The sequence below is a fragment of the Salvia miltiorrhiza genome, chromosome 4 (assembly GCF_028751815.1).
Source record: "Salvia miltiorrhiza cultivar Shanhuang (shh) chromosome 4, IMPLAD_Smil_shh, whole genome shotgun sequence".
Taxonomy (NCBI): domain Eukaryota; kingdom Viridiplantae; phylum Streptophyta; class Magnoliopsida; order Lamiales; family Lamiaceae; genus Salvia; species Salvia miltiorrhiza.
The window spans coordinates 5422732-5436355 of NC_080390.1; the positions used below are offsets into that span (position 1 = coordinate 5422732).

General features: G+C 35.3%; 1 protein-coding gene across 1 annotated transcript; it reads right to left on the bottom strand.

The window, feature by feature from the left end:
* Positions 1 to 234: 234 nt before the first annotated feature.
* Positions 235 to 9141, bottom strand: LOC131022894 (uncharacterized). The gene is made up of 6 exons (XM_057952437.1): positions 9105 to 9141; positions 8983 to 9021; positions 8819 to 8893; positions 7543 to 8297; positions 7279 to 7469; positions 235 to 364 (listed from the first exon to the last, which is right to left on the bottom strand). The coding sequence occupies exons 1-6, from the start codon at positions 9139 to 9141 to the stop codon at positions 235 to 237; spliced, it is 1227 nt and encodes a 408-aa protein (XP_057808420.1).
* Between the last annotated feature and the right edge of the window lie 4483 nt (positions 9142 to 13624).

Here is a 13624-nt window from a genome sequence, read left to right on the forward strand (position 1 = left end):
ATATAGTAACCTTGGCCAAGCTAAGAAAAAGGGCCATGGCAGGGGCAGACGTCCCAACAACGTGGCTATGACACCTCAAAACAGATGGGGGATAACAAGTATGGGACTCCACCCTGCCCAAAGTGGAACAAGAACCATGGGAAACTCTCCAGGACTGGTAATGAAAGTTGTTGCATAGCAACTAGAATGAACATTATACAAATCGTTACCCGAATAAGTAACAAAGGGAGGGTCTCAGGCTAAACTCGCCTGTTCAGACTCTGCATTTGAGCAATCCAAGCTTTGCCCAACCATACCAAGAGCAGTAACCACGCCAACGATAGCAACAACAACAATAATAGCACATGTGTGCTTGAATTTGGAGCTGAGCATAAAAAAATTATTCAAGTTGGAGTGAACAACTCATATGTTATGCCGATGAGAGACATATACATAATTTTAGGAATGGAATGGCTAGTTGAGAACTATGCCACCATCATTTGCAATGAAAGTTAAATTTCTTTTCGACCACCAGGAAGGGAGTCGTCACATTTCCACGGAATTAGCATGGGGAGAAGAAAAATGATCATCTCCGCTCTGCAAGCAACGAGAATGATGAATAAAGGACACCCAGCCTACCTGATGTATTTACACGGAGAATCAGGAACCGAAAGGAGCATAGAAGATGTAGCAATTGTACGGGACTTTTCAGATGTATTTCCAGAGATTCTGCCAGGGCCGCCACCGGATAGACCAATTGAGTTTACCATTGATTTGGAGCCTGGGGCAACTTCCATTTCAAAGGCACCGTACCGGATGGCTCCTAAAGAGTTGGAAGAACTCAAGATACAACTTCAAGAACTTTTGGATCTTGGATTCATTAGGCCAAGTGTATCACCTTGGGGCGCACCCGTACTTTTCGTGAAGAAAAAGGATGGCACATTGCGAATGTGCATAGACTATAGAGAACTAAACAAAGTAACACTCAAGAACAAATATCCTTTGCCAAGGATAGATGACCTCTTCGACCAGCTCAAGGGAGCAAGCGTGTTCTCGAAGATTGATTTGCGGTCTGGTTATCACCAGCTGAAGATTCGACCAGAAAACGTACCTAAGACGGTGTTTCGAACTAGGTATGGCCACTATGAATTTGTAGTTGTGCCATTCGGGCTAACCAACGCACCAGCCGTATTCATTGACCTCGTGAATCGAATTTTCCATCCATAATTAGACAAATTTGTCTTAGTATTCATAGATGACATCTTGATATACTCGAAGAACGAGAAGGACCATGAGGAACATCTGAGGATTGTCCTAGAAACATTGAGGACGGAGCGCCTTTATGCCGAATTCAGCAAGTACGAGTTTTGGCTCAACGAAGTCACGTTTTTAGGGCATATTGTGTCATCGGAAGGGATCAAGGTGGACCCTGAAAAAGTACAAGCAGTGCGAGAGTGGAGATAGCCTACTAACCCTAATGAGATAAGAAGTTTCTTAGGATTGGCATGTTACTATCGAAGATTCATAGAAGGATTTTCCAAAATCGCAAGACCAATGACGCAATTACTCAGAAAAGGGATAAAGTTTTCTTGAACAGAAGAGTGCGAGAAGAATTTTCAAGAACTTAAAGAGAAGTTGACTACTGCGCCAGTGTTAGCAGTCCCAACAGCCGACAAGGAATATGTGATCTACACGGACGCGTCCAAGAATGGACTCGGATGTGTAATGATGCAAGAAGGAAAAGTGATAGCATACGCGTTACGGCAGCTTAGGCCACATGAACTGAATTACCCGACTCATGATCTGGAGCTAACTGCAGTGGTGCACGCACTGAAGATTTGGAGACATCACCTATATGGAGTTAGGTGTGCGATATTCACAGACCACACAAGCCTGAAGTATTTTTTCTAGCAAAAGGACCTTAACATGAGACAAAGGAGGTGGCTCGAACTAGTAAAGGATTATGACTGCGGTATTAACTACCACCCGGGTAAGGCCAATGTAGTAGCTGATGCATTGAGCCATAAGACTCAATCTAGGTTGGGATGTCTCGTCACCCAAAAGAATGAGCTCATCAAGGAGTTTGGAAAAATGACTATAGAAATGGTTAAACCACCAGGAACGATAGCAAGCGTTGTTGCAACGATACCCAACTTGAGGAAAATGATATTAGAAGCACAAAGAAAGGACGAGAAAATGGAGAAGCTACGAGAAGCGATAAGAAAAGGAGACCTCAAGGGTTATCGAGAAGCATCGGATAATGCTATCTTCTTTGAGGAAAGAATATGTATTTCCCTTAACGAGGAGCTTAAAGATAAAATCATGAGTGAAGCTCACGATACCCCTTATACTGCCCACACAGGCAATACTAAGATGTACCAAGATTTGAAGAAGTGTTTTTGGTGGGAAAGCATGAAACGAGACATAACATCATTTGTAGAGAGATGCCTAGCATGCCAGCAAGTGAAGGCTTTACACCAAAGGCCATATGGAAAGTTGCAACCTTTAGAAATTCCGGAATGGAAGTGGGAACACATTGCAATGGATTTCGTGACTAGTTTGCCCAGAACAAATAAAGGAAACACTGCAATTTGGGTAATAGTGAATCGACTCACGAAGTGTGCCATTTTATACCAATATCAATCACATACGGAGCAGATAAGCTAGCCCAGTTGTATGTCAGGGAGATTGTACGCTTACACGGTGTACCCGTGTTAATCACATCAGAACGAGACTCGAAGTTCACATCTAGATTTTGGATGAGCTTACAGAAGGAGTTAGGACGAGACTGAATTTTAGCACCGCCTTCCACCCGCAGACAGACGGGCAGTCTGAAAGGACAATTCAGACCCTCGAAGATATGTTGAGAACAGTGGTGTTAGACAGGGGTGGAAGTTGGGAAGCAGTGCTGCCGTTGATTGAATTTGCCTATAATAACAGTTACCAGGCGACCATCGATATGGCACCATATGAGACATTGTATGGAAAAAAATGTAGATCACCGCTTTATTGGGATGAAGTGGGTGAAAGGAAAATTTTAGGACCAGACGCGGTCAGTGAGATGATTGAGATAGTCCGCCAGATTAGAGGCTGAACAAAGGAAGCGCAAGATAGACAGAAATCTTACGCCGATGCACGCCGAACCGAGTTACAGTTTAAAATAGGAGACAAGGTCTTCCTAAAAGTATCCCCCTCCAAAGGGATAACTAGGTTTGGTGTCAAGGAAAAGCTTAGGCCCCGATTTTTAGGACCATATGAAATCCTCGAGAGGATAGATCCAGTATCCTACAGGTTGGCGTTACCGCCAAGCCTTGGAAACGTTCACAATGTCTTCCATGTGTCACAACTCAGAAAATACGTTTTCGATCCAAAGCACGTAATCCACCAAGAATAGATGATTCTTAGCCCAGATTTGAGCTATGAAGAAAGACCCGGAGCCATTCTGGATAGAAAAGTGCAACAACTCAGAAATAAGGCAATCACATCAGTGAAAGTCTTATGGAGACACCACGGACAAGAGGAAGTCACGTGGGAGCTTGAAGACAAGATGAAGGAGAAATACCCCGAGCTGTTTTAGCAGAGATATGCAAATTTCGGGACGAAATTTTTATTAAGAGGGGTAGTATGTAGTAACCCGCTCTTTTAAATTATTAAAATCAGTAATGCAATAATTAATTATTGCATCTTTCAGTGTTGATTTTTATTAATTTCGACTTATGACTTTGAGTTATATAGTACTTGAAGCAGAGTTATTATTTTATTTCATGTGAGAAACCGCGATAAGAATTATTAAGCAGCAAATGATATTATTTCAGAGTTATAACTGACTTAGCAAAGTCACGTTATTTATTTAAGCAAGATGGAACTAGATTTTATTTTTTATATATATATAATTACTTAAGTCGTGGATTATTTCCGACTAGTGAGTAATTAAATCTGCGGATTTAATTTAAATATTAGAACAACGAACGAATTAAATCTACGGATTTAATTTAGATTCATTTTATAACCTATCGATTTTAGCGAGAAATCACATGTCGAAATACGAGATTTATGTAAATAAACAGTATCAAGCAGATACGAGCACACGATTCATATTACAGATGCATAAAGAATACAAGTCATAAGGATTTGTTCCTAGTTACAATACAACTTTTACTCTTACTACATAGCTATTGCAATTATCACTCACTTCCTATTTCCTACTCACTACCTGCTAACAAGGGAGGAAAAGATAGAGATATGAAATGTGTGGCACACCAGCAGCCTCCAATTCCTTCCAATTCCACTTACTCCTACCTCCCCCACCACTACACTTTTTTTTTTCCCCCACCACACTCATGTATGCGCCAATGAACTATTAGTATCAAACCCAGCCAACAAACAGCTCTCAATCTCACTTCACTTCACCGAAAAATATCGAAGAGCAGTCCCAATTCATTCTGCTAAGATCTCAAGGTAAGGCTTGGCCTCAATATTCATTTTTTTTTTCATCAAGTTCACCTGCATTAACAGAAGACCAATTCATTTCAGTCATTTCACAAGCTATTCGAACTTCAACAGCCACCCATCAGCTCGAAAACATTCAAGGTATTCTACTATCTTGAATATTCAATTCAGTTCACATCCATGCTTTGCATAATCACAGTTCATCTACACGATATAGTCAAGATATGCTGTACAATAGGGAAATACTTTACAACAGAAGATTTTACATGCTTCACTTTCACTACACTCCAGAGTAACAATCACAAGAACTCACAGAAACTAGATTAGTAAATGGATTGGAGAGAGAGATTAGACTTAGCTTTTAGATGGGGAAGGGCCGACTGCCCAAGCATCTGCTGAAACCCAACTGCTGGAACGGAGGGAGAAGGCGGCGAACTCTCGTCATCTCGCCTGCATCAGAATAGCCACGACGCCGGCCGGAGCAGTCGGTGGCCGAACAGAATCTCGGTGAGAGGAGAGAGGCCGAGCGGCCGGTTTTGAATTGAGAGAGATCAGATGAGAGATCGACCTTGGAAGGAAGAGGAGGCGCTCGCCGGTCTTCCACGGACGGCAGCGGCGGCGGCACCCGCTTCGGCTGAGGCCGGATCGAGAGGGAGAGATAGGGAGAAGGCTGACCACCAGCAGCGGCCGGCGGCGGCGCTCCTCCAACGAGCCGCTGACCACCGAACGAGCAGCAGCAACTCCAGGCTGCGACTCCAGGCGAAGCAGTAGCAGCTCCAGACGGCGGCGACGATTTCTAGAGTAGGACTCGGCTGGGTTTTGCGTGAGAAAGGGAGAAGGAGGATGACGCCGGGATTCGACGCGTCGGCAGACAACGGCTAAACAACCGGAGAAGCGAAGCCGGTCAGATTTCAGCCGGAGAAGAAAAAGAAGATCGCTCGTCGAGTTTGAGGAGAAGGGGGCAGCGGCTCCTTCAGAAAGAGAAAGGCGAAAGTGTATTATGAGAGAGAGAGAGAACCGAGATGTTTGGGGGAGAAGGATTTGGGCTTCTTTCCTTATTTATGAAAATTGGGCTTTGCTTAATGGGCTTGTTATTTAATTGATTTGGGCCTTCTAGTTATTATTTTATTGGGCTTTGTTATTTATTTTCAGTGGGCTTGAGTTGGGCTGGATTATTTATTAATTTTGGGCCGATTTTAAATTATGAATTGGGCTTCTGAATTTATTTATATGGGCCGATTTTAATTACTGATTGGGCCTCTGAATTTATTTATTTTACTCAGATGGGCTTTTATTACATTATTTCATTGGGCCGAATTTATTTAAATTGAAGGCCATCTATTTTATTTGGGCTGTTATATTATCTTCGTTGGGCCTCGTTTGATTTATTTAATTGAGCCCAGCTAATCAAATTATTTATTTATTTGGGCCAAGATTTATTTAATTACTTGAGTTGATGAATTATTTCAATTGGGCCTCTCATGTTAATTATTCAAGCCCACTTCTACTTAATTAATTATTAGGCTGCCTTATGTTGAGCCTTTTAATTATTTAATCTTATAACATTACTTGTTCCTATTTATTAAGCCCGATTAATTATGAGGTTATAAAGCGAATAAGTTGAAGTATTTATTTATTTTCTATTGACTACGAGGAATGGGGTTTATTTAATTGACGGATTATAACACCCTAAGAGAACGGATTAATTTTTATTAATTATCCGGCTTCATGAGACGAGACTTAGCTTTTGTTTAAATCCGATAGCTTGGATTAACAATAGAAATTCCCTGATTATTATTTCAGAATAATAATTCATGCATAAGGATCATGCATAGTTAAATACACATTCTCATTTGAGGATTTTTATTCGAGCAAATATCTTATATATGTACATATATTCTCGTAATAAAGGTCAAGGACGAGATTGATAATCTGTTGAGGAGCTTTTGTATCACAGAAAATCACTATCAGGTGGGCATTACTTTTATATATATCAAATGAGTTTAAATGTTACGTTCAAGCAAGTTATTTCATGACTAAATTAATTGAAGTTATTTCAAATATTGTCTTGCCATAAAATGTTTCAATTTCAGTATGATATCTATCTGATGTTACTTTTATCATGTAATCGAATTCGGGTCTTGAGCAGTTGATAGCTATCCTGCCAGGACTAGTGTACACCAGTGACCGTGAGTCATCTAGCGGGTTGGCCGGTCAAGTGACCGTGAGAGGTGGCCACCTCTCCGGCACAAAGTTCCAGATATGATAGATTACAAGAGAACTTAGTCTGCAGACGAACTTTAAGAATCACAAATGAATTTAGTAAGCTTGGGCCTTTAGCGAAAAACTCCCTTGCTGTACTGTTTATGATGGCATGACAATTTACAATTTTACGAAGCATGTTATATTTCATAGTAGGCATATGTGCCCACTGAGTACTTTTGTACTCAGCCCTGCATGTATTTTTAAATGTGCAGGTTGAGCTGTAGCCGATGGTGATGAAGTAACGAGCAGGAACTTCTTTTGTCTTGACATTATATATATATATATATTTTGAAAAACTCTTGGGTACATGTCTTCATACATGTAATCAGAAACCTTATTACTTCCGCTCCGTACTCAAAGAAGTCTTATGTTATTTTGGCTAAGTCGGAAATATCCGAACTTACTAGTTCAATCGAATCATTGCAACTAAACCTTCGTTATATATATTAGATGTTTTCCTTCGTTATTAATGAAAAGTACGATCCTTCTCTATTTATTTATTTCCCTTTTCTACTCCCGCTTCTTATCTCCCTCCCTTAGTCATGCTTTCCGGTTTAATTATCCTTAATTAAGTCCGGTCGTGACACAAATGGTTCTTCTTCTTTGTATTCATCTGGCAGTTCTATTGGTGGTGCAACAGAACCACCTCCAAAGAAATCATCGTCGAGCTCTTTTTCCTGACGTTCCTTCAAAGTTTTTCCATCCCAGTTCACGAAAATAGGGAAACTTCTAGGCACAGTTTCCCTACCGATCCGAACCCTATCCACGTAGAAAAGCTGTGCCGAAAATGGAACAAGTCAATTAAAAGAATATATATCATAAGTTATTTTTAATGAATTGAATACTTACAACTAAGAACAATGTCGGCCCACCAAATACTTTTGTCTTGTCCGCCATCCATGATCTCTTGTGATCTATCAAAAAACGCAATAGATACTCTCCCCAATTCCATGACTTGACTTCATTCATGTTCGCCAGAGCTGTAAATACGTACGGGTGTACTGTCCCATTAGTGCAACTCTCCATCAACGAGAAACACAAAGCGATGACGAAATGACGCTTAAACCATGTCCCGCCATCTGCACAGTCAATCATATGAAGTAACACTGCCTTTATTTTGATTTTATCTCTGTTCACAACGCCGAAGAATGACATCCACTCTATAAAGAGCTCATTTACTGCCGTGCGCTCAAATTCCTTAATGATCTTTTTTCCCTTGGGAAATCCGTACACCCTGTAGACATCATCTTTCTCAATTTGAACCTTGGTCAAATTGTCAATCTCAAGTGTGCAATTCCTATTGTTGAATCTGTCCAGCACCCAATATGCCATTTTGGATGGCACCCTATTCACATTAAACCCCAATATCTGTCCGAAACCAATATCCCGGACGGCAGCCTTCTGTGCATCGTTCAATTCAGCCAATTTTTTGAAGAAGGCTCTAGTTGTTGTACGAGTCTTCAGCTGCGGGTGGTCTGCTTTCTCCTTCGGCTGAACACCATTCTTGCTCTGCAGAACGCGTCTTCTACATTTGACATTCTCTGGATTTGCAAAAACCTTTTTTTTGCCCCTCTTTCTCTTTGATTCATTTGACATGGACTGATCTGTAAACATAATGAACAAACTAATTAGTTTAAAGAACACAACAACAAATATTAAATGAAAATTTATTTGTAATAAGTGTGAATAGAATTCGAACAGGATTCATAAATCAATTGAACAGATACATAAACTAAAAATAACTACTCAGTAAGAAGTAAAGCCCCCATTATAAATTTATATCTCCCTTTCGAACATGCATCAAAACTAATTTGAACAGATAAATAAACTAAAAAAGAACTAACTTGTACCAAACCAAAAGTCATTTGAACAGATAAATAAACTAAAAAGAACTAACTTTAAAAAGTAAAAACTCATTGCAACAAATGCATAATATAAAAAGAACTTATTTGTAAAAAATAAAGCCACCATTACAAATATTTATTTCTCTTTTGAACATGCATCAAAACTCATTTGAACAGCTACATAAACTAAAAAGAACTAACAGGTAAAAAGTAAAAACTCATTTCAATATACGCATAAACTACAAAGAAAAACAAGATTTGGAACATAATATATTATATACCTTCCACATTTTTCAATCCCGATGATTTGCCGGTTTTTTTCTTCTTTGATGCACGAGTAGATGACGATCCTTCGCCTATACATTATATTGTATTGATTAAATAAAAAATATTAACACTAAATGTATCACATAAAACAAAGAGAAAGAACAGAATATGAGCATACCTTTCTGCCTTTTCTTGCCTGTTTGAGCCTTTGTACCATCTGTACAAAGGAAATATAATCCATTATACAATTGACAATTAGCAACAATATAAATAAAACTATATTCGAAACCTAATCCATACCATCTAAAGCCTTTTCTTTGCCTTTTGCCGAACCCATACAGAATACCTACAGAGTTACATCATAAGTGAGAAACAAAGTAAAGACAAGAAGACGACAACCGTACACACTAATCTGACAATTAAACCAAAGTAAAATGAGCAAAGAATTCTGAAAATTATGGGGGGGGACCATTAACTGTTTTAGGTAATTTCGTAGATCCGAAAGTTCGAAAGACGACAAAGAATTCTAAAATTAACATGGGACCATATTAATTTATTGTCGACGCCATGTATATTTGAACACCCAAAAGACATTTCAACATCACACACCCAATATCTTGTCGAAAGAATGTGCTACTGAAATCCATAAATCTAAACTATATTGAAAATTCGAACAAAAAAAATATCGGAATCCCTAAAAGAACCAACATTTCCAGATCGAAAATTTCCAAACTAATACGAACAAAATCAAAAAACACTATAGAAAGTTCGAAGAAAAACAAAATTAAAGAACAATCGATGAAAAAACGAACAAAACCAATGAAACCAACTCACCTTTTAATTATTTGTTCGAAATCTTCTCTTACAAGTCAAAATCGAACTCGAAATAGCCGAAGAATTGCAGGAGTCGCCGATTCACCGGAAAAAACCCTAGATCTAGTGGGTTTGGTATGCGGTGGTTGTCAAGAAGGTAGGTGAAAGTAAATGTTGAGTAATTATCGCGATTTCCGTTTTTTTACTGTGTTCAATTTACTATTTCGCCCCTTTTTTTTAATTAAAATCAGTATTTTATAGTTTTAATTTTTTTTTATTAAATTGAGGTTTATTATAAAGTGAAAAAGAAAAAACATCCCTTGAAAGCACAAGATGCAGACTAAGGGCACAAAACTTAAAAAGCGAAGGAGAACAACTCAAAAAGGAAAGTCAGGATCATTATCCAAATCATCCGACCAACGCCTATGGACGACATTATTCATTGCAATCATACTAGGCGTATTTTATAGTTTTAAATCAGTCATTAATTTTATAAAAATCAGCCTGCCGAAATAAATAGGAACCGCTAGATCTAGTGTTTTCTATGGCTAAGATCTATTCTTTATTCTCTATACATAAGTGTATTCTTTGTTGAACCCTACCCTATATATATATATATATATATATATATATATATATATGGGAGGGCTAGAATAAAAACACTCTTAAGTGTATAAAATATAAATGATTTTCAGCCCTTAGATCATCAAGATCTACGGTTGATTCGTAACCCTGTTGGATGAATTCGTGGTCCAGGGTTCGAATCCCAAAGGTAGCAAAAAATTATTTTTCATAATTCGTAACTATGTTTGATGAATTCGTAACCTTGTTGGATAAAATTCGTACATTCAAAAATGTTTATATTTATATTTTAAGAAGTGTTTTTACCGTAGCCCTCCCCTATATATATATTATATATATATATATATATATATATATATATAGGGGGCAGTTATTCAATAAACCACCCTTATTTTAAGAATTACGAACCAGCAAAAATGCATGAATTTTATGTATAACACGCATGAATAAATTGTATAAAGGTATGAATATCGAAAAAATAATTTTTTGCTACCTTTGGGATTCGAACTCATGACCATGAATATATCCAACAAGGTGATGAATCAACCGTAGATCTTGATGATCTAAGGGCTGAAAATGGTTCTTAATTTATATTTTAATAAGCGTTCTTATTTTAGCCTTCCCCTATATATATATATATATATATATATATATATATATATATATATATATATATATATATATATATATATATATACTAGTGTATTACCCGTCGAAATTTCGATGGTAAATTATTTTAACTTATTATATAAATTATTTTTAAATTTATTTAATTTAAGGTAATATAGTTGAAATTATATTAATTTGAATCATATTCCTCAATTAAATGTTAACATTTTGTTAGAATAATAAATATTCTTTTTATGTAGATTTTTATTTAATAATATTTTGAAAAATGTATCAATATTGAAAATTTTATTTCATCTGAGCATCATCTCGTCTGAACCTTGTAGGATCATATCATAATCTAAATTTCGGAAGACGACAACTAACGTTTGAACATCAGACTTTTGAGTATCATCTCGTCTAGACCTTAAAATACAAAAAATGAACTTTTATGCGTCAAGTTTTTTTAACATCACTATCTGAAGCTTTAAAAATGAAAGTTGACTTGTGAGATTGTATGATTTGGAGCTTCTAACATCATAACTAACTTGTAAACATCATTTTGTATGGAACTTGAAAAAATCTTGACAAACTTTTATGCATTATTAGTTCTAAATATTATAATTGGGTTCCAAGAATCATCTCGTTTGGAGTTTAAAAAAACAAATTTAACTTGTAAGTATCATCTCATTTAGACTTTGAATGACCACAATTAAGTTACAAGAATTATCTTGTGTGTAGCTTTAAAGATCATTATCATCTTTAGCTTGTAAGATCATAACTAACTTCTAAACATCATCTTGTATGCAGCTTGAAAAATCTTGACAATTTTTTGTGCATTATTTCATGCGGAGCTTGAAATATCATAATTGAGTTTCGAGCATCATTTCGTTTGAAATTTGAAAGAATAAAATGGACTCGTGAACATTAATTATCTTCAAATCTTGAGTTTCGAGCATCATTCCGTCTGAAAATTGAAAGAATAAAATTGACTCGTGTGTAGCTTAAGAAAGTTGACACGAGATTCAAATTGTATTAATTTATTTAGTAATTTAATTGATAGATTTACATAAAAAAATCTATGTTGAATCCAAATTTTATTTTTAAAATTTTATACAAAATATATTATTTTATAATCAAATTAAATTGAAGAAATAATTTACTTAATCAAACCAATTTATTTTTTCAAATTAAATTAAATTAAATATATTATTATTATTATTATTATTATTATTATTATTATTATTATTATTATTATTATTATTATTATTATTATTATTATTGTAGTAATGGACGAACAGAAACAAATAAAGTTTGCAGAAATGAAGAATATATTTTTTCTTCCCTATATAAATAAAATGTATGGATTTATTTTATAAAAAATAAAAATAAAATTTTAATTATTTTGATAGACATAAAATAAGATTTTGTTTTAAAGTAATCAGTTTATAGAATTTGTGCCTTATTATGCAAACATGTAAATCAATGAGCAGACCCGTTTATAATTTACATATACGTGCATGTCTCAATTCAAACTTAATTTAAAATTAATTTTATTGAAAATTAAGAATATAAATATTATATGTATATATATATATATATATATATATATATATATATATATATAGGGAAGAGATCTATTGAGAAGTCTATATATTGTGAGATTTGAGAAGTAATATGGGTCGCTGATCTAGTCCAATCCGACGTCTCACATTAATCCCAATTTTCGGCACCTATGAATTAGTAAAAGGTTACAATTGTAATTTAATATTATTATGTAACCGTCTATACCATATTTAAGATTCCCATAATCTTGGTAATTCTAAGCGTTTCTTTAATTATCCTTATTTGACTATTTTACTATACCCTATTCTCTGACCTATGAACAATTAACGGTGCTGTATATTTTTTTTTTTTCATTTTTGCGGCTTTCTCACACAAATTCGCTATTGTTTCATTAAAATAATATTTCGAGAATATATAACCTTAAGCATGTAGTACAATTATTTTTGAAATTCAATTTTTGCAAATATGGCCTCTCCAGCATTCGTTTAATTACAAAAATAATTAAACAAAATCGAATTTGCAAATATATTTGAACAAAATAACTAAAATTCGAAATCTTTTTAAATTGAATTTACATATGTATTCATCTATTATTTGAAATCTTTTGATTAAATTTAAATTGAATATGCAATTTTTCAATTTGCATATTTTTTAAATCGAATTTGCATATATATTTAGATGTTCGTAACTGTTTTATGTTTGTTCAAAATATTTTATGTTAAATATTTTTACAATTCTCGATCAGATATCAATAATATTATTCATGAATACAATATATCATGAATAATCACAATTTTTCAATAAACAAAATATATTTTTTTTATTAACATAACACAATTTCTAAATGAACAGATCACAATTTTTCGATGAACAACAAAGCATAATTCTTCAATGAATAGAAACCCACGATGATGAACAAAACTCATTTTACAATGAATAGAACATAATTCTTCGATGAACAGAAACCATGGCGAAAAAATTCCTAAATCTAATTCAACATTACACATGACGTAGACTTGTGCGGCCTGGGGGCTAGATCGGCGAGATGGGCAGCCATATTATTAGCAAATTATTATTGAAAGTCAATATGTACTGTGTTCGAATTTCTTTTTAGGTTTGACGTTAGTATTGTTAAAACTAGTTGCGTATCTTTTATCTATTCTTCATATTAATATTGAAAATTCATGAAATAATATGAGTCTTATACATGGTAATTATTTATTCATTCAATTATATTTAAATAATATTCAACA